This window comes from Mytilus trossulus, chromosome 11 (assembly GCF_036588685.1).
Source record: "Mytilus trossulus isolate FHL-02 chromosome 11, PNRI_Mtr1.1.1.hap1, whole genome shotgun sequence".
Classification (NCBI taxonomy): domain Eukaryota; kingdom Metazoa; phylum Mollusca; class Bivalvia; order Mytilida; family Mytilidae; genus Mytilus; species Mytilus trossulus.
The window spans coordinates 47,491,859-47,512,001 of NC_086383.1; the positions used below are offsets into that span (position 1 = coordinate 47,491,859).

The following is a 20,143-nucleotide window of genomic DNA, read 5'->3' on the forward strand; positions in this document are numbered from 1 at the left end:
AATTAATAGGATTTTTTTACAAAATTTACTTCTGGATACTATCTTGTGATCATAAACAAGCTTCTGTCCAAGTTTGGTAGAAATCCTGGAAAGTTTAAGAAGTCATTAAAATTTTAAAATCTTAATTAACCACAGAGTGAATATTTGTGGACGCCGCCAATGACAACACAATGTAGGATTGCTATGTCTCGCTTTTTTGACAACTAACCATAATTTAGCAATGTTTAGAAAGTGTCCATAGTAAATTTCTATGTACACGGGTGCCCCACTCTAACAAACATTTTCTATGTTGAGTGGACTGTGAAATTGGGGTAAAAACTAATTTGGAATTAAAATTAAAAAGATCATATAAAAGGGATAGTGTGTACTAAGTTTCAAGCTGATTGGACTTCAACTTCAACAAAAACTACCTTGACCAAAAACTTTAACCTGAAACGAGCCAGAGGTCGAACCAACGGATAGATGAATAAACGGAAGAAAAGATGGATGGACACACAGACCAGGAAACATAATGCCCCTCTAATATCACTCTTTTGAAATCCTTAACGAGAATTGCCATGGCCACTTACTGGCACTGAGAACCACACTTTTGTTGGAATACCAAGTTTAAGTTTGACATGTTGCACTAATAAAATCTAGTCCTACATTGTATGCATGTTACATGTATGTCAGTGTATCCAAAACTGTCCCACAAAATGTCAGACAAATATTCATTTGATCAGACAGACTTTTATCTTTTAGGATTTTTAAAAAGTTGAAAATATGGTGGAAAAGTTCAAATTTCATTTTTGGTAAAACAAAATCTGACTGCTATGATAATGAAACATTAAATAAACAAAGCTTTGATTTAAATAAAAAAAAATAAAGATTTATAGTTCGACAGATCAAAGACACATGACACTCCAGGCTACAAACACAACATGAAAGGAGTAGGTCCGGTAAGGACCGATTTTGGCCTGAAATTTCAGTTTCATCTGACAAAAGATTTTGACCACTTTTTAAACACTTATGTGTCTATTTCATTTGATTCAATTATTTTTTGTGAAAGATTTTAACTTATTTAGTCATAAAAAACGATCCGATTCAAGCTTAAATATGAAATATCTACCAAACAGGCGAAAAAATTTCACTTTTCAGATGTTTTTTGTCAAAAATGAAAGTGGCCGCATCCGTGTTCATCCTTAATCTTTATATATGTTATGTATTATCATTAAATACAACTTCCCTTTTAATATTTTGGATGAACACGAATGCGGCCACTTTCGTTTTACACGGAAACCGTCTAAAATTTAACTAAAATGCTTGAATTTTGATGATTTCAGTAAATTAGCATGACTAAATGGTCCTAGTACTCAATATATGTGCATTGTTTTGCCAAAAACAGCCAATATTTATGTAGCAGAACCATTCTACTATCCATTAAATAACTAAAAGTTTACATTTCAACAATTTTGTAAAACTGCTATATTTTGAGGCCAAAAAGGGCTCTTTCCGGACCTACTCCTTTATCTATTTATTCGTGAGGCGCCGTATGGTACTCTTTCCAATTAATTTTTGATAGTAAGTATCAATTTATAATAGAGAGACATTTACCTTATTGATTGTTGCAGCTTTGTTTGGTCGGGGCCTGTCAGAGAAAGGGGAAGGAAGCCTCTTTGTCCGTTTACCTGTTTTACAACTTCCTCCTATGTCAGGAGAACCACCAATCTTCGAATCGGTGTAAAATCACGGCATTTGATTAAAATCCTCTAAATTAGTTTAAAAAGTAAAACTCTTACATCTGATAAGGAAACATGAATTATCTGCTCTGGGATGTGACTTTTTACCTTTATTTACTCTTTTCATGATACCGATGATTTTTTTATTTTAAAATTAATCATAGTATATTTTTTATCAAAAAGTTTTAATTAGAATGTCGGTTTTTATATGGGTTTGCAACGCTTTGCTTAATATTTATTGTATATAACTTTTTAACATATGTTTTACAGATTTCCTATTTAAAAACTTTACTAGTTTATGAAAGTACAAATATCAAATATGCAAGCTTTAAAAGTAACATTCAACAACCTCAAAACGTCGAAAAGGTTATTGACATCTAGCAACATACTGGTATATCATTTGACTTTGTGCATACATAGTTTCAATAATTATTTATATTTCATATAGTCTTATCAATATCAAAACTGTAGACCAATCACTATTTTGTCAGAAATGGCAAAATACTGAGCCACTGCCTAATCAGTTTTAACATGAATTTATTCAAATTCAGTATAATTTCATGGAGAATTTAATAATGTACATTTACATTTAATTTCTATGTATTAGTTAGAAAATACATTTTAAAAATACAAATTAAAAATATTCTTATCCTCACGGAATTCCCGATCATATGACAGTTTAGTTAGAAACTCAGTTGCGGATACGCGTAGCCTACGAAGGCGCTGACACTGCCTATTTACAGCTTCATTATCATATATATATATATAAAGGTTGCCGTTGTTTCTCAAGTTCAATATATTTAAACGGTAAATTGTAAATAAACTATATACAAAACTCCACCATATTGTGTTATGTCCTTCCATCTGACTTATTGATTTAAAATTGTGGATTACTGTTCAACTAGTATTATATATTAGTGAAATAATCTCCCTTACAGAACTGAATTGTTTGCTGCAGATCTGATTCAAAAAAAGCTTGCAGGAACCCTTTCAATAAAGTTTGCAGATGTTTGCAGGCAGCTAGCAGCAAACCTCATGCAAACATTGCAGTTTTTTGGGGTTTTTTTTTTTTGCTGCAAGCTTGCGACAAGTTTGCAAAAACAATCAGTATGTTTTCAGTAACTCGGATTGCAGGAAACACTGGAATATATTAAGGAATGTTCGCAGCTAGATTGCAGAAATCTTTGAAAATTATATATGTTTGCAAAAGCATTGCAACAATTAAATGACATGACTGGTAACTCCCTGGAAATGATGGAGATTTGCAATTTGAAAATGTTGATGGTAATTTAGTCACGTTATATATGAACAGGGATCGAGTCAGTTTAGTTTGGAAATTTAAAAGTTTAGTTTTCAAAGACATTAGTTTTCACATGATGTACAGTCTCTTTATAGAAGTGTTAACTCTTGAAATGTATTCCCTCCACAAATGATCAAATATAAGATTTATTTAAGACTGGCGTCAAGATTGCGGATTTAAGGTCGATTGGGACGTTTCTTTCTTGCAAGATTTTATTGAAATTTTTTGTCAGACCTGGTACAACGGTATGTTGCGCATGTCTTATTGTTTCAGCACGGATTCCGTGTTCGTCTGAGGATTTTCCTTTGTACGTAATTGCTTGTCTTGCTTGCTTCGACGATTTTCTGGTTTGTCAAGAGCTTTCCATTAAGAAAATAGCTGTTTACAGGTTTTAAGATGTTTCCGGACTTTTGGTGAAACTTTCGTTTTGGATCTTTTAGCTTGGTCATTATTTGGTGGGAGCTTTCAATAGGAAGTCTTAGTTTAGTTTAAACATATTTATTTATAGTGAATTGGGAAATAAGTTTTGCAACTTATATTAATCCCTTTCCACTTTGCGGGTGCGAGTGCTGCCTTGTAGCGGCATTAGCCTACTCTTTTTCGAAATCTACAAGGGTGTCTTTAACGTGCAAGAGATATGGCTCTCTCTTAACACGGGTCAGCCATTTATCGTCCCCGTCCGACGGACTATCATCGATTCCTCAAGACCATACTCGCAAATGGTGTCAAAGGAGAGCCGAAAATTGAGTTCCTGAAATTTTCATCCCAAACGGGAATCGAACCAGGAACCTTTGTGTTAATAGTCCGATGCACTAACCACTACGCCACGGCTCTCTTTAAGAGTCTTAATATTCTGTTTCTAATTGATTTGTCTTCCTTTATGTCAATTAAATTTTCAGAGAAAGTTTCACGGTACAATTGTTCATCAATATCATTCCATTTCAGTCTCACATGCCATTTTGGATCTTTTAGCATGGCCATTTTTGGTGGGACTGTCAGATGCGAAGCTTTCAATAGGAAGTCTGTAAGAGTCTTAATATTCTGGTTCTAGTTGATTTGTCTTCCTTTATGTCAATTTAATTTTCAGAGATAGTTTCACGGTACAATTGTTCATCAATATCATTCCATTTCAGTATCACATGCGAGGAAACGTTATCTATTCCCAGATCTCATGATTGCTATAAATATCATTGTTGGTGATCAATAAAAAGGCAATTTGAGAAGAAGATTGCCCTGAGTGGTGCATGAAAGTTTTCTGTTCTCCATTATTTCCAACAGTAGATAAATACAGCTGTTGAACAAACTGTTTCAGTGTCCGATCATGTTAATTATTCCTACTTATAGAAAGAGTTTCGTTTGGATCTCTACATCCAATAATTTATGAGTTGATTGATATTTATCTTTAATTATTTGGTTATCAAAGGTACCAGGATTAAAAATTTATCTTAGTGTTTCGAAAATTTTTGTCAACAGGAAATTTACTAAAATGACCATATAATTGATATTCATGTCAACACCGAAGTGATAACTACTGGGCTGGTGATACTCTCGGGGACAAACGTACTGGCAACGACTCAGTGGTGTAAATAGTTATCAAGTTATAGGTACCAGGGTTATAATTTAATACGCCAGACGCGCGTTTCGGCTTCATAAGACTCATCAGTGACGCTCAGTTCAAATAGTTATAAAGCCAAACAAGTACAAAGTTGAAGATCTTGAGGAACCAAAATTCCCCAAAAATTGTGCCAAATACGGGTAAGGTAATCTATTCTTGGGATAAGATGGACCATAAGCTTTCCCTGTGGATGGAATCAAACGCCTTTTCAAAGTCTACAAAGTTGATGTACAAAGAAGCATTCCATTCAGAACATTGTTGCATGATGTTTCTTAAAGTGAAAAGTTGCTCGGCAGTGCCTTTTCCCCTTCTAAAGCCAGCTTGTTCTTGTCTTAGCTCAGGCTTCATCTATTCCTTCTTGTATTCTTTGAATGATGATTTTTGTGAATACCTTACTAGGCACAGAAATTAGTGTTATGCCTCTGTAATTATTGCAACATCTTCGATCTCCTTTCTTTGTTATTTTTACAATAAGACCTTTACTTCACTCTTTTGGTATTTCATCACCAATCCATATCATAGTGTAAAGCTTTAGCTTAGTGGTTGTTATTGCATCTGCTTTTAGTATCTCAGCTGTTATGCCATCTATGCCTCCTGACTTCCCATTTATCAATCTTTTTAAGGCTTTTGTAATTTCTTCTTTCTTGTTTTGACCAGTATCTATCTCTCTTTCCTCGATTTCATAGTTTAAATTGATGTTAAATCTTGAAATTGTTTTTTCCATCTTTTCGGTCTTTCGTTATGGTTAGATAATAGATTTCCAGACTTGTCTTTGATGACTTGAGGAGGCTTCTGTTTTTAATTGTAAATTATCCTTGTAACTTCATAAACTGTTTTCATTATACTATTGTTTGCTGCTTTTTCTGCTTCGTCAATTAATTTGTGTCCATTGCCTTTTGTCATTTCGAAAACTTTACTTAACCTCCGTGTCTTTGTCACTTTACTTGGCAATTAAACGTTTTTTAACTCGTTTTGATCTACTGTTGTTAGTTTTTCCCTTTAGTTTTCTTCTCTCATCTACAAGTTTCCATTACTTATTGGAGATCCAGGGTTTATGCCCACACTCTTTGAAACCTAACGTATTCGTTGTTGTTTCTTTAAAGCATTTTGTTATTCCTACCCAGAATGTTTCTATGTCCTCTACGTCGTCTACGAGTTGGAACTTGTTCTTTAGCTCAATTGAAAAAGCCTTCCTTACTCCTGGACGTTGTAGTATGGTGGTATCGAATCTCTTCCCTTAAGTATCTGTTACTATTTTGAATTCATAAGTTTTATTTTTTAATTTTCATTTGAGGAGTTCGTGATCGCTGCTGATGTATGTTCCAGACATTGCCCTTGTGTCCAGTATTGAAGTTCTGTGTTGTTTGGTATAAACCAGGATATGATCTATTTGATTTTCTATTTTCTTGTTCAGTGCTATCCATGTTACTTTGTGTTGGTCTTTATGTGAAAAGATTGTCCCAGTAATGACTAAGTTTTTCCTTTGACAAATACCAAGGAGGTTTTCTCCATTTTCAATCCTTATTCCTGTTCCATGTCTTCCCTTGATGTTCTCATGACCTTCATTGTTAATCCAAACTTTTGCATTAAAGTCTCCAATTTATACTAAGAGGATGTTATGTTTAGATGTTCCTGGTATGACTCTGTCTAGTTGTTCCCCGAAGCTTTCTTTTATAGCGCATATATAGTGAGGATACTCTTTCTAAGGGTTGTGTGAAATCTTGCATACATTAATCTCTCATTGGTTGACTTCAATTCAATCAGTGCTTTTTTTGCTTGGTTTGACAGCATCATTCCAACTCCTGCTTGGTTTTATCCATCATTCCTGCCTGAGTATATTAAGAATTTACTATTTTGAAGTGTAAGCTTTACACTGTCTAGCCATCTGACCTCCTTTTGAGGCTAGCATTCCAATTTGCACCTGTCCATTCCCGTCTCGACTTCTGCAGTTTTACCTGTGGCATACATAGTTCTTACATTACAACTGCCTAGAATTATATTTTCTGTTGGTGTACACAATGGTGACAGCTTGTAAACTTCCCGTGGGCTTTCATCCCTTAAACCATGTTGAACAGTAGAGGTATTATCCTCATGCTGATTTCTAAATATATTTTGGGTTTCCGTATTCATCATTTTTTTACTCTGCCTGGTGATTAGCTATACGAGAAACCTACTACATGTAGGATGGAATTGTGTTGTCTAAGATTTCCTTTCCATAGACGATTGCCTGACGAATTCCATCTTGCCCCTGCTTTCTTTCTGTGTCTGCTTCTATTGCCTTTGATTTTCCCAAATGTAACCACAATGCAGTAGTACTATTTACCCATAATTGGGATAAGGTTGATAGGTGCAAGGGTGTGTCCGCGCGCCCATGGGCCTACAAACTGCATCTGTACAATAATGCCTAGGATGCATAATCCTAGTAACCATGTGCTGTCGCGGTTAGGCATTGTAGAAGTCTTGCATAGTGTAGAGACTACGAATTGGTAGAAAGACTTAAGCACTCGGCCTTTCTTTCACCTGCAAGGCATACAATCTATCCAGTGGTGATAAATAGCCTATTACTTTAACTACATTAGACGCATACACAATATCATGTGGTACAAACCACCACCAGACACGAAAAAAAAGGATATAAGACAACTGTAAAGGGAAGTTAAGGTGGTATGGGAGTCTAAAATAAAAATGATAGAATTTGTTCATACTTTGTCAAAATGAAGTATCTATTGATACATGTTCAAAAATATTATAAAAATGATAGGTCACCGCGCATTTTCTCAAGATACAGGTTGTGACAAAATGACAAATTTTGTATGGATTATACAGGAAAAAACACCAATTTGTGAATAGAAACTAAACAAAATGATAGAATTGTAAAATAAATTAGGAAAAGATTGCTTTCAGACAATGCTTTGAGAATATCAAAAGAAAAGATAGGGTCACCGTACGTTTTTTCCGGCTAAAAGACAAAATAGGGAAATTTCATGTATGACATGTATAGTCCTTCAGAAAATGCACTGTTTTAGAGTTACCTCCCCTTAAAATGCCAATTTAAAAATATTCAAAAACAACCAAAAATAATCTACACTTGTAAAAATATTAATATTTCTAAGTTATATTCTTATAAATTGGTTCTTTTAAACGAAAATTCACATTAAATATCTTCATTCCTGCATCAAATTTTGCTAACTTGATAGAAAATATGGACCTTAGATTCTCTGTTTTTTACAATCCAAGATGGCGAAAGACACCCATACCACCTGCAAAATCAACATGATTGAAATTAAAGTGAAACAGGTTTAACAAATGGTCCAGTTTATGTGCTTAGATACATCAAGTACACAACAGGGCATAGTAAAATCTCAGAAAAGTGGAGAGAACTCTACCAATGACAATATGCATAGTGTACCATCAAAATCATAATGAAGGTGAAAGCAGCCTTAAATACTAATTCATTTTATTTCTAAAGCGCAAATCATTTTATGGTCAACCACCTTCTCCAGGATAAAGAAATGAAAAGTACATCAAAATCAACAGACGGTATCCCAAATCGTACATGTACAACATGAACATAAGTCCAGTTAAATATGATCGCAAATGAATGAATCCAGCCAGAAATACTGATAGTTAGCTTTTAAATATTGGCTTGCAAGTTCTTAATGAAAGTAAATCAATAAAACCACTTAAGAGGCATAACAATCATAAAGTGTTGTTTTCATTTTTGACAGTTTTGTGTTGACTATCAGTCTCTGAGGGTATCATCAGTCTTCGGTTTATATGACAATATAAATAAAGAAATTATAGAGAAACTAAGTTTCGATTCCCTCAGATTAATTTTCGTATTCCCATTTCAGCCATTCTCTTCAACTGTGTTTGGTTCTTATATATTTCAAATTTTCGGATGTTCTATTTCGCCTCTCTTTAAGTTCTTTAATGGATGGACGGATGATTGTCAACTAAATCAAATAAGAAATACTGTGGATTTGTTTGTTTCAGTTGGTACCAATTTTTCTTGATTGAGGAAAACTTGTATGTTCGTGGATATTTTATTGCCAATGCCTGCATACAAGCCTTATAAAAATTTGCCAATCATTGAACATTTAATTTTGTGGTTCACCCATAGGCAAAAAATCCACTAAAATTGGAATCCTACTTATAATAGAGAATCCACAGTACTACAATATTATAATACATCAAATAAAGACTACCACAAAAATGTCAATGGAAAAAACCAATTGACACAGTCATAGCTGATAAATGGACAAGTCTTTTCCAGCCAAAACGAAAGGCAAAACCACTCTAACATACTGTAATAAAGCACAACTCAAACTACATGACACTTACCAAGTATAAAATACTCTACCATCAGTAAAATACCAATTATATTTACATGTATGATGTTATCATCATGTGTGGTCTGGTTTTTAGTGTCCTTTTGTTTAAAAAAGTTATTTTGTCATGCATACCTGTCAACCTGTGACGATGAAAATGCAGGTCATGACCTGCATTGAAGAATCAAATCTCAGGTCATTACACGTACAAACTTTTTTGAGCTGAATTTCAGTATTTATGGTACATTTTCTTATAATGTATATCAAAGATACCAAAACATCAACAATGGCGGATCCAGAACTTTTCCTAAGGGGGGGGGGGGGGCTCTGACTGACCTAAGAGGGGGCCCGCTCCAGTCATGCTTCAATGATTCCCTATATAATCAACCAAATTTTTCCCACGAAAGGGGGGGCCCAGGCCCCCCCCCCTTGGATCCGACTATGATCAATGCATGTTCACTTGGTTAAGTCATTTTAAATCCTATTAATTATTATTTCATTGCACTTTTAAGGATTTTTATAAATTTGTGTAATACAGTCTTATGTTCTTTACTTTTTGTTAATACAAGAATTTATTTTTGAAATGTAATATTTAAATGTTTACTTTTTGTCAATACAAGAATTTATTTTTAAATGTTTGAGATACTGGCAATGTAGCCTTTAAACATACCGTCGCTGGGCTTCTAAAATGTCGTATATGACTTTTTTGGTTAAAAATACTTTTTGACACCAATAGTCTGGGAGGGAGGAAATCTTTGGTATAATTTACAAAATAGCATGCAGTTAGACCAATCAAAATGTGTGAAATAAGACAAATTACAAAATTGTCAATGTCAGATGTTTGAAGAGTTTGCTTTCAAAACGTTGTATGAAAACTTTTACAAATTATAGGAAATTAGACTGGGATAAAATATAGTAATACAGTTAAAGAAAGTATAAATGTAAAAAATAATTTTCAATTTTTTTTTTGAATTGTATAAAGGTATAAAATTAATGAAAAGTTATTTTTGAATATGTATTTGAATTTTATATTTTTATGATTTTACCTTTTTCACCCATAAAACGTAAATAAAAAGGAATAATTTTGAATGGTGACAAATGAGGGGAAGTAACTGTCTAGTTGAAATATGTTTGTAAACGAATACTGAATAGTGCAATTTATTTACGACCTAAAGCTAAGGTAATTGGTGTTAATTAACAGTGTGTTTAACACCAAACCTGTCCAGTGAAGCCATGCACTTAATGGGTCACTTAATTTGACAGTTTAAATAGCTATCTGATCTTCCTGTTCATGGAAGAATTACGAATTTGCCGGTATTTCAAAGAAATATTACTTATGAAATCAATCTAAGAAATATGGGTGAAATCGGGTCATTTTCGGAATGCCCGGGTTATTTCAATGACCCGGCGGGTGTCCCGGGTGATTCCTCAGAATTGTCAAAATCTCGGGTGACACCCGCAGTATACGGGTCAGTTGACAGGTATGGTCATGTAATCACTTTGTGCAAAAACATACTATGGTCATGATGGTAGTGTGTTTTTGTTGTTATTTTTAAAGCTACGCATTAAGTAATGTTGTTCGGTGTGAGCCAAGGCTCCGTGTTGAAGGCCGTACTTTAACCTATAATGGTTTAATTTTTAAATTGTTATTTGGATGGAGAGTTGTCTCATTGGCACTCACACCACATCTTCCTATATCTGTATAATTAACAATGAATCAGAAACATATCACACTGCATAGCCTGCTAATAAGAAGCCTGATATAATTTTCGAAATCTATGATTTGTAGTTAATGAAAAAATGCAAGGAAACTTAAAAGGATAGACAGACACGGACAAAGAGAATATTCCCTGTTCTTTGGAGCTGAGGTATAATTATTTATAGATATAGGAAGATGTGGTGCGAGTGCCAATGAGACAACTCTAGCATAGACTATGGATAGGATAAGAAAAAATGTAAAAATAACTGAATGAATTTCTTCTTTGTAGCAGGAGCATAAAAATTATACACTATAACACTAGAAGTAAATATAATAAATTGTTTATAACTTTTACTATATGTATAGACTTTTGCTATATGTTTATATTATATATCAATGTTTATTTTTATTTAAATAGTTAACAATATTGCACTGTTTCTAATCACAGACAAGTTTTCTTTCATAGTTTTAGTCCATTTAAAGAGCATTCAAGAACTTTAATAACAACTTAACACTCCAGTGTTTTTAGTTATGGCAATCTTGATGAGGGTCTAGAACCAGTTCTTTGTCTTGTTGGAGAATCTGTTATCAAGGTGACCTAAAAGGAAAGAGTAAAAGTGTTAAATGTTTCAGTTATCAACATTTTAATGTTAAACTGATGTAAATTTACAGTTAAATAATATATTAAAAATTTACATTGTTGTTTTTTTGGTAATTTTAAACTTGGTTAAAGGTTAATAACGATCTAAATACAATAAAATGTTTTCATCACAGAGATATCTCTCGCTGTTTTGTAATTTTGATTATGCAATACTTTAAACATGTTACATATGCCCTGAGCACAGAAACAAGTGAAATAAAAATGGATATTAAGAGTACCGACATGAAACACAGTAATAAATAAAGGAGAACACGAGGCACGCACGTAAAACCAAACACGAGAAAACAAGAAATAAAACTTCAAAACACGATTAAAAAGGCGGAAAATGTTGCACGAAAATAACCCTTTCCCACCCTCTTCAAAGTCAATGAACCATGACATCGGTTCATATAAATCACAAAGCACATATACACAAAAAGTACATATAACTTACAAATCACATATACATATAAATTACAAATCACATATACACAAAAAAGGAAGTTTTCAGCAATCCCCGATAATTGGTACCCATGAAAATAAATGAATCCACAGTATGTAATATTAATAATTTGATAACGATAATCTTAATGTCTGAGGTGTACTGATTGACAGTTTAGTCTGGGAGAACTTAGCTTATTTATTAATGCACATTAGACTTTATACTAGCCTTAGTAAATTGGAGTAATATATTACTGGCACTTTGTGTCTTTTGTTTCTGTGTTATAAAATAACAATGATAATCATCAGGAGTTATACACAGCCCAATCAGCAACCTTGTTTGCAGTAACTTTGAAGAAAGCAAAATACCTTATTAAAAACACCTCTTCCAAAATAATCAGCCACCACTGAAAATCCATCCTGGGATCGCTCCAACTGAAAAAAAATACAACAATCTCATATGTATGCCATTAATGAAAGTCCAACATAGATATACAGCTATTCATAATACCAGAAGACTTTAGAAAATAGATAATATCACTCTGTGTATTCATTCACTTGTTTAGGTGAGGGAAATAAATACCCTCTGTTAAACCACAAAATACTGGTATAGAGATGTGAGTTAACTTAAACCCCACTACTCCTTGGTATGTGGCAAGGGCACAGAAATTCAATAATCAATTTGGAAAACTGCTTAAAGTATTGTTTTATAAAGCTTACTGCTTAGTGACTGATCCTTGATATACACAGGCAATTTTTTCTGATGTGATTTTAAAGTCATGAAACAAGTGAGTTGTGAAAAATAATGTTCATTCAATTCTTGAACCAATGCATGTACAATCATAAACTTACATCTCTGTGCACCATTTTATCATTTTTTACCAAATATATTGTATAATTGTCAATTTTTTTTCTCTCTGTCTGTTATTCTTTAACAAATATGGCTGCTCATTAAAAGCTGTGTTTAGAAGCCAAAGTTTACCGATTGTCACCTTATAGTAAACAAATAACAAAAAGCATGAGTAATGATCACATGTTTAACATGTACAATCAGATAATTGTTTATTTTAATGACAGATCCATGCATATAGGGATCACCGGATTTTAATGAGGAGGGTTACCCTATTTTCATGGAGATAACATCATTATACTATTCAATTTTGGTAGCAATTGGATCCCTTATCAGAATTGATACTGGTATGAGTCTTATTTTTGTCTCATAAAAACACATAATTTGTTTCAGGTAAAAATTTGTGTGTTTTAAATTGAATGAGTTTGACTGAATTAACTAACCTGGTTGTGGAAAAACTCATGTAAATCTTTACTTTGTTCTTGTGCTCTAATAATGTCCATTATCTTCCTGAAAAACACAAATTACTGCCATTTTAAATTCAGTATAAAAAAATAATCTTTCAAGACAAACCTAAATTGTAAACTATACATAAATGCAGACTTTTTTGTGTAAAACCTTGAAAAATCAAAAGCTATACCTTGCTTAATTCTGACATGGAAGATAAGTCTGACTTTCAAGCAAATTTGAAATATGATATTATTTACGATCTTGATGAAATTAACCTCATGTCTCCCTTCATTCATGTTCTTTACAATTTTGGGAATAAAAGATTGTGACTCATTCTCTGAGTACCTGAACTATCATACAATAGAAGTTTGTTCTTAACATAGGTTCCAAGTGAAAGAAATGTTCTCCTATATCATAACAAATTCCTGAGACTGTTGTATTAAAGGTGGAACAAATGTATGTTGACTATACTGATTATTTCAATTAAGGTTGTACATAACACTACAGAAATAACTGTAAAAATCAGCTGAACAATTTAATCACATTCGAGTGTTAAGAAAATATTTAGCTTATTTATGATCAAAACTACAGTTTGTCAAACTGCTATATATGATATATCCAATGAAATTTTTCTGATAAAGTGTGTGGTTCAAGTTTTTAGAAATTTTTATAATTTTGTCTAAGGATCAAAGTAAACATTTTGTCAAAATTTTAAGAAAATTAAACAAGGGGAATAAATTTTAGTCGCAGTGTTTGGTACCACCATAAGAATAATTTAAGGACGTCAGGTTTAGAAATTTTTGTCAGATGGTTAGACTCTTTGTGTTTTTACTATGATACAGGATTAACTATTTTGCCCCATTTCACTCACTTCCCTTTTCATAGAACACTTCAATAGCTCACAAAAGTCATAACCATTAAGCAGGTTCTTGATTTTTTTTCTCTGATGATTTGAGAACATAATAATGTCAATGCTTAATATAGGGTTAAAGCCTTTTCCTGAGATTTTCTCAAATCAAATCTCTAAAAAATGAGTTACATGACCTATCAATATTTTTAGCTTATTTTGTTTTTTACCTAATATAATTAGTTTTGATATTGTAACAAAAACATTTTGTAATATTTTGCTAAAATTTTGACTTGTGAACCTGTTTGATATGAAAAACAACTTGTAAGGTAGATCAATGTCTGGGACAAACAAATTCACCCGTCATTCCTTTTTTTTTCAAATAATACTACCAGTTTCTCATCACACTTGTACTGACCTGTTTTCTGCGGCACACACTGGACATTCAGAATCATTCTCAGCATAACTCTCAAAACAACTAAAAAACAAAATTATTAAATATATATGAATGAAATGAAAGATGTTTTAATCAAGCAATGCAATTTTTACAGTGTTGTCTTATTGGAAATGTCAGCCATAACTGCCTTTTTTATCCATTCTGCCATTGATAACAAATAAATTAATTTTATGTTATAATTGAACTTCTTTGTTCTAAAAAATGTAAGCCCGCTCACAAGATTTCAAATGCTTTACTAGAATATTTGTATATTTTTAAAAGTACAAACATTTCCTGATATAAAAATAACAGTATCAAAGTCTAGATAAATTATCTGTATAGCCTGTTGATCACATTTACTCAGCAAATTTAAACTTCTGAAAAACTGTTCACATTCCAATAAATGTGATTTGGTGAAACCTTGTAGCATCTTGTTTGGAGGTTGAACCTCTTAGATACCCTAACTTACTGTTGATGGAATGAATGAGGCTCACACAGGAAATGCACAGATGGAAGTTCCAGTGGGTGATTACATATACTACACTTAGCTGCTTGGAATATCTTTGCTCTGAAATAGACATATAGTATTATAGGTATACTGTAGATTCATCATTGTTCTCTTGATAAAACATTTCATGAATAATTTAAAGTAAAGTACATTGTAAATGTGACAATTAAGAAATAGTTCATGGCAGCCATAGATTTGTTTTGATTAAACCATGGGTTTGGTATTTATTCTAGATTATTTTATCCTGAGCGTTTCATTTATAGGTTGGGCATTTATATTAAATTATTTTACCCTGAGCGTGAGGGAGGGGTAAAATACCAATATAAAGGCTCAAACCATGGTTAAATGAAAACAAATCTATAGCTGCCATGAATTATTTTGATTCTTATAGGACAAGTTTGGTAATTTTGTTAACTGTGGAAGCCCTATACACACAATACTGTTTTTGGCTGTTCTGTTAAACCCACGTATGATAATATAAGTAATATTATATGATTCGATAATATTTTTTTCAAACACATTTTGCTTCTCTACATTTTCTTCTAATGTAATTTTATTGCATTCTGAGTCGTACATGAACATTTAAAACGCCCGGTGTTTACATTTGATTTTTTTGTTTACAGAAACATGCTTGTGACATCACCTTGTTTCGCTGCCATGGGAAGACGACAACATCATTTCGCAGAATATTGGTTTTATGACATTTTACCACGAAATATATATTGAAATGGACTGATTTGTTTATTTTGCTTTATTAGAGGGATAATTATATTGTATCTGAATCTTGGCCTACTTAAACTGTGGGTTTTGATGTTGAAAATTGAGAATACACAGAATGGGCGTTTTCGGAACAGCCGGTTTTGTGTATTTATGTTCTTGCCCTTAAAGTAGATACACTGTGAATATACTGGTTGACCATTATAAGTTGTCATATTAGAATTTTGCATAATTATGTAATACCCATAACTATTTTGAATTTTCTGACTTGTACATATTAAGAATCAACTGTGTCTTTATAGTTTTGCAATAATATATTCACATTCAATTTCAAAACTATTTTAAATGTTGATAAAACAAAAAGTCAAAAATAATTACGTAGTTTTGAGTTCCTCAATTTGTGCTCGTTTCTTTTCAGTATCTTCCCTATACTGTTTTATAAGCCTCTCATCCTCTGTTATCTGATCATTTTCCAGCTGAAGTCTTCTTATTATATAGTCCTAAAATAATTAAAGTCTTCTTATTATATAGTCCTAAAATAATTAAAGTCTTCTTATTATATAGTCCTAAAATAATTAAAGTCTTCTTATTATATAGTCCTAAAATAATTATTATATAGTCCTAAAATAATTAAAGTTTGACATGTTAATCTATGTACATTTTACAATTATTTCATTTTAATATGGTTCTGATTAGAACTGCACACACAAGAAATGACTATGGACCTATAGTTGCTTAACACCAAGTTATTTGAACTCAATAAGATAGTTGTCTCAAAGGCAATCATACCACATCTCCTTATTTTTACATAGGTCTGTTTGTGTCCACACTGCAGAGAACTAAGAATAAAACAAGTAATGTTGAAAATAATGTCGTTTTTTTTTACAAAATAGTAAATAATCGCAACACTCTATATCACATTAAATACTATGTAGACAGCCATATACATATTTATAGCTTGTGTTAAAATTGCAATTTTCTACAAACAAAATTAAACAAGACAGCTGATTAATATTGGTACTCTTCTATTTCCTATATTGCTTATATATTAACAGTTATTACCTTGACAACAGATAATGTTGCAGTGGAATTGTGGGCCAATGTTTGGATAACCAGTAACGGTGGTAACAAATTCTTTTTGTCAATATCTGGATAAATGTTAGGGAAAGTGTAATGAATTGGGAACAAGCTCAGGAAATCTTTGGAGAAGAATCACTTACCAAGTTAAATAATTGTTTAAAGAAATATAATCAATGTTCTGGCTCTGTGAGACAGAAGTCAGGTATCACTATAACATGTATAAGTTTCCCCTATAGTATTTTGTTAGTTTCTTAACAAACAATTTACATGAATAAAGTTTTAAAGTCTTGAAAAAATGTTCTTCTTGTTTTCAGTGTATTTTATTAAGTAAATTTTATTGACTATTTCAACTAAATTACTTATGAAAGTTAGCAATTGCAAAAGCAGGTATATTAAGTATAAAAACATGAAGCCATTTAAAAAGTAACTTGATCAAAAACTCAAAAATTGACCTCATTAAAAGTCAGTAATTGTATAATATCAATCCCCAGTACCATTCTTATGTTGGCAAAAATAATATTTGTTTACAGGATTTTTTTGTCAAATAGGTCAACATAGCAAGAACCATATGTGCATTGGAACAATTTACATTTTCAATTTTCCAGTATAAAATAGACTACATAAGGATACGAGCTAACACATCCATGAGTTGTGGTTTACAGTTCTCTTCCTTTCTAGCAAAATAAGACAAGGCTTGTACCCATAAATTGGAATCCTGTGCACTACAATAAAATGGACAATATCTCAACTGAAGTCTTGTAAACAAGATATATAATTATCCTAATACATCTGTAAACTTACAGTTATATTATATAACCAATACACTCGCTGCATGTTAAAAAAAACTAGCAGAAACTCTACACAAAGTGAAGATGGCCTATTGCTACATAAAAATAAAAAAAAGATTAAAACTATTTTTGATTACAAAATTATTCAAAGTCTTGTATTGTTACAAATGATGACCTTGTCTGGTATTCAATATGTCCATCTTTAATGGGAACTTAGTTAGATAAGTAAGTATTTAGTACTACATTCAAAGTGAGAGGGTTTTTTGGTAAACAGTACACATATACTTGACTTACCCAAACTTCTTACATGTATCTATGACATGCACATAATCATCATGCTCCATATGGTACCTCAGTATCTGTTGATATCTGTATGAGAAACAAACAAAATACTCAATTTTTACATAAGATTCTTCAGTTAACCAGGTGCTCCACAGGGCGCAACTATATACGACGGCAGAGGTCCAAAACCTGACATTTCTTTATATTTAATTTACAAGTAGTGTTAGGGAGGTAAATTCGAACATACCCAACATTGTAAGTTAAAAAAATTTAATTACCTCCCTTTCACTGCTTTTTAATTGTCCATTGACCAGAAAAACCTAGTTCTCCCCTTTGTTTGTCCCTAATTCCAAAACATTTTGAGCCTTAGTTAATACTAACCATCCCTTCATGGTATGAAAACTTGTGGTATAGTTTCAGAGAGATTCATACACTTAAACACAAGTTATTGTTTGAATACTACAAAAATGCTTATTTTGGGCCCCCTTTTTGGCCCCTAATTCCTAAACTATTTGGACCAAAACCCTCAAAATCAAGACCAACCTTCCTTTAATGGTATTGAACATTCTGGTCAAAATTTATAGAGATCCATACACTAAAACCTAAGTTATTGTCCGCACACTAAATGCGTCTTCAGACGACAACGCACACGACATAATACCATTATACAATGCAAAAATTTGTTTGCGATCGTATAAAAACTAATTCTTTATTAATATCTTACTCTATGATTATGGGTGCATCACTCAAAACTTTTTAAGCATAAATTATCTAACTCAATAGTCTGAAATTATGTCTTATCATAGAATGCATTTTATCAATCCATAATGGCCACAATTAAAACATGTCATACCATAGATGTTCTTGTTAATAATCCCAATCTGATATTGACTTGTGAAAAAATTGTTTTTTGCATTGCTGATATAACATACATGTATAGAATAGACTTGCAGGCATTCTACTTAATATCAATTTTGGTCCTCGAATGCACACTCAGTAACATTCCTGGTTTAAAGAGCCATAGGTTCCTTTTGAGATTCTTAAAAGGAACCAAAATTCTCGCTTTAAAATTGTTTATCTGACATTATTTGAGAATATATCATAATAAATTAGTATGGTAACTTACAAATGAGCTTTTTCATAAAGATACAAAATTCCCGCTTTAAAATTATTCATCTGACATAAAACTAAGGCTTGATCCAAGTCATATTTGGCCTGAAATGTAAAATACAAACAATATATAAAAGTCGTTTAAATCTCTATTTGTTAGTAAGACAAAGGACAAATTCTTTTCATCTTTCATACATACTGCAATCATATTATTGCCAGAAAGGAAATTCGTGCAATTATTACACTTTTCCCTGTAATTAATAACTTTATCTTCTTTTTCAAAAGTTGTTTTCATTTCTTTGTCAAAATGTATTACAATTTAAATTGACAATCAAAACAATTATCTGAGTTAATTTGCAGAACTATACATTTCTTGTAAATATTGTGTCCCTGCACAAATAATAACTTGTAGATTATATGAAAACAAGGGGACATTTTAAATATGGAAGCACTAGTTGTAAGCCAGATAATGGAATTGCTATCCAGGGCTGGTACATTTACATGTAAATGTGTTAATGCAAGCGAAAGTAGCTCAGACAAGGGGAGACTATCCTGGCTGTTTCATAGAGATGGACCATTGTAGAAACAAACCTCTGGGTTCTTCAGTAAATCTTCAGTTTTTCTAACTTTATCTGTTTTGGCCTAAAATAAAAAAAATAACAAATAACCAGATGCTCCGCAGGGCGTAGCTTTATACGACCGCAGAGGTTGAACCCTGAACGGTTGGGGCAAGTATGGACACAACATTCAAGCTGGATTCAGCTCTAAATTTGGATTGTGATTAAATAGTTGACACAGCATAGGTTTCTGACAAAGAATGAATGTGTTCTTATGAACTTAAAATTTTTGTTTTCTCTTAGAGCAATTCACTATGCTGTTGAATATTAATCCTCTCAAAAAAATGTTTGAAGAAATTTTCTTTTTATTTATGAAATTTCAAATGAGAAAAATTGAACCCAATTTTTTAATCACATCCCCCTTTCCCTTATTCCAAAACTTATCTCAATTAAAATATTCTAAAGGAGTTTGCAACAATAACTACTCATTTAAATACATCATAAAATATTAAGATGTAAAAAAACTGTTTGTTATCACTGAATGGTAAAGATTATTTAAATTTATCAGTTGGTAGTAAAAAGTGAATATACATTGTATATTGTATATTGTATATAACAAAGATTTAAGTTGATTCTGGACAAAGAAAGATAACTCCAATTAAAAAAAAAATTAGCTATTTCACAATATTGTGAAATTAGATATTTCTTGCCATTGCACAATACTTTGCAATTGAAAAGACTTGCTATTGCACAATACTTAATATAATAATTTTA

At 32.1% G+C, this 20,143-nt stretch overlaps 2 protein-coding genes across 4 annotated transcripts in view; both read right to left on the reverse strand.

Annotated features, from left to right (window-relative positions):
- LOC134691228 (putative extracellular sulfatase Sulf-1 homolog) overlaps positions 1-1,707 on the reverse strand; it is a 51,809-nt gene extending 50,102 nt beyond the window's left edge. For 2 of the 3 annotated variants that reach the window (XM_063551593.1, XM_063551591.1), the window contains exon 1: positions 1,594-1,707. The gene's annotated coding sequence lies outside the window, so the exon portion shown is untranslated. The remainder of the gene's footprint in view (positions 1-1,593) is intronic. The other variant, XM_063551592.1, reaches the window with a different exon arrangement.
- Positions 1,708-10,926: 9,219 nt separating this feature from the next.
- LOC134691229 (vacuolar protein sorting-associated protein 11 homolog) overlaps positions 10,927-20,143 on the reverse strand; it is a 30,457-nt gene continuing 21,240 nt past the window's right edge. Inside the window, exons 19-29 of the mRNA XM_063551594.1 lie at positions 19,404-19,454; positions 18,829-18,917; positions 17,715-17,789; positions 17,263-17,354; positions 16,615-16,700; positions 15,931-16,052; positions 14,797-14,895; positions 14,310-14,369; positions 13,038-13,104; positions 12,114-12,179; positions 10,927-11,261 (exon numbers count right to left, since the gene is read on the reverse strand). Coding sequence (XP_063407664.1) covers positions 11,193-11,261; positions 12,114-12,179; positions 13,038-13,104; positions 14,310-14,369; positions 14,797-14,895; positions 15,931-16,052; positions 16,615-16,700; positions 17,263-17,354; positions 17,715-17,789; positions 18,829-18,917; positions 19,404-19,454 — 876 coding nt within the window. The 3' untranslated portion in view covers positions 10,927-11,192. The remainder of the gene's footprint in view (positions 11,262-12,113; positions 12,180-13,037; positions 13,105-14,309; positions 14,370-14,796; positions 14,896-15,930; positions 16,053-16,614; positions 16,701-17,262; positions 17,355-17,714; positions 17,790-18,828; positions 18,918-19,403; positions 19,455-20,143) is intronic.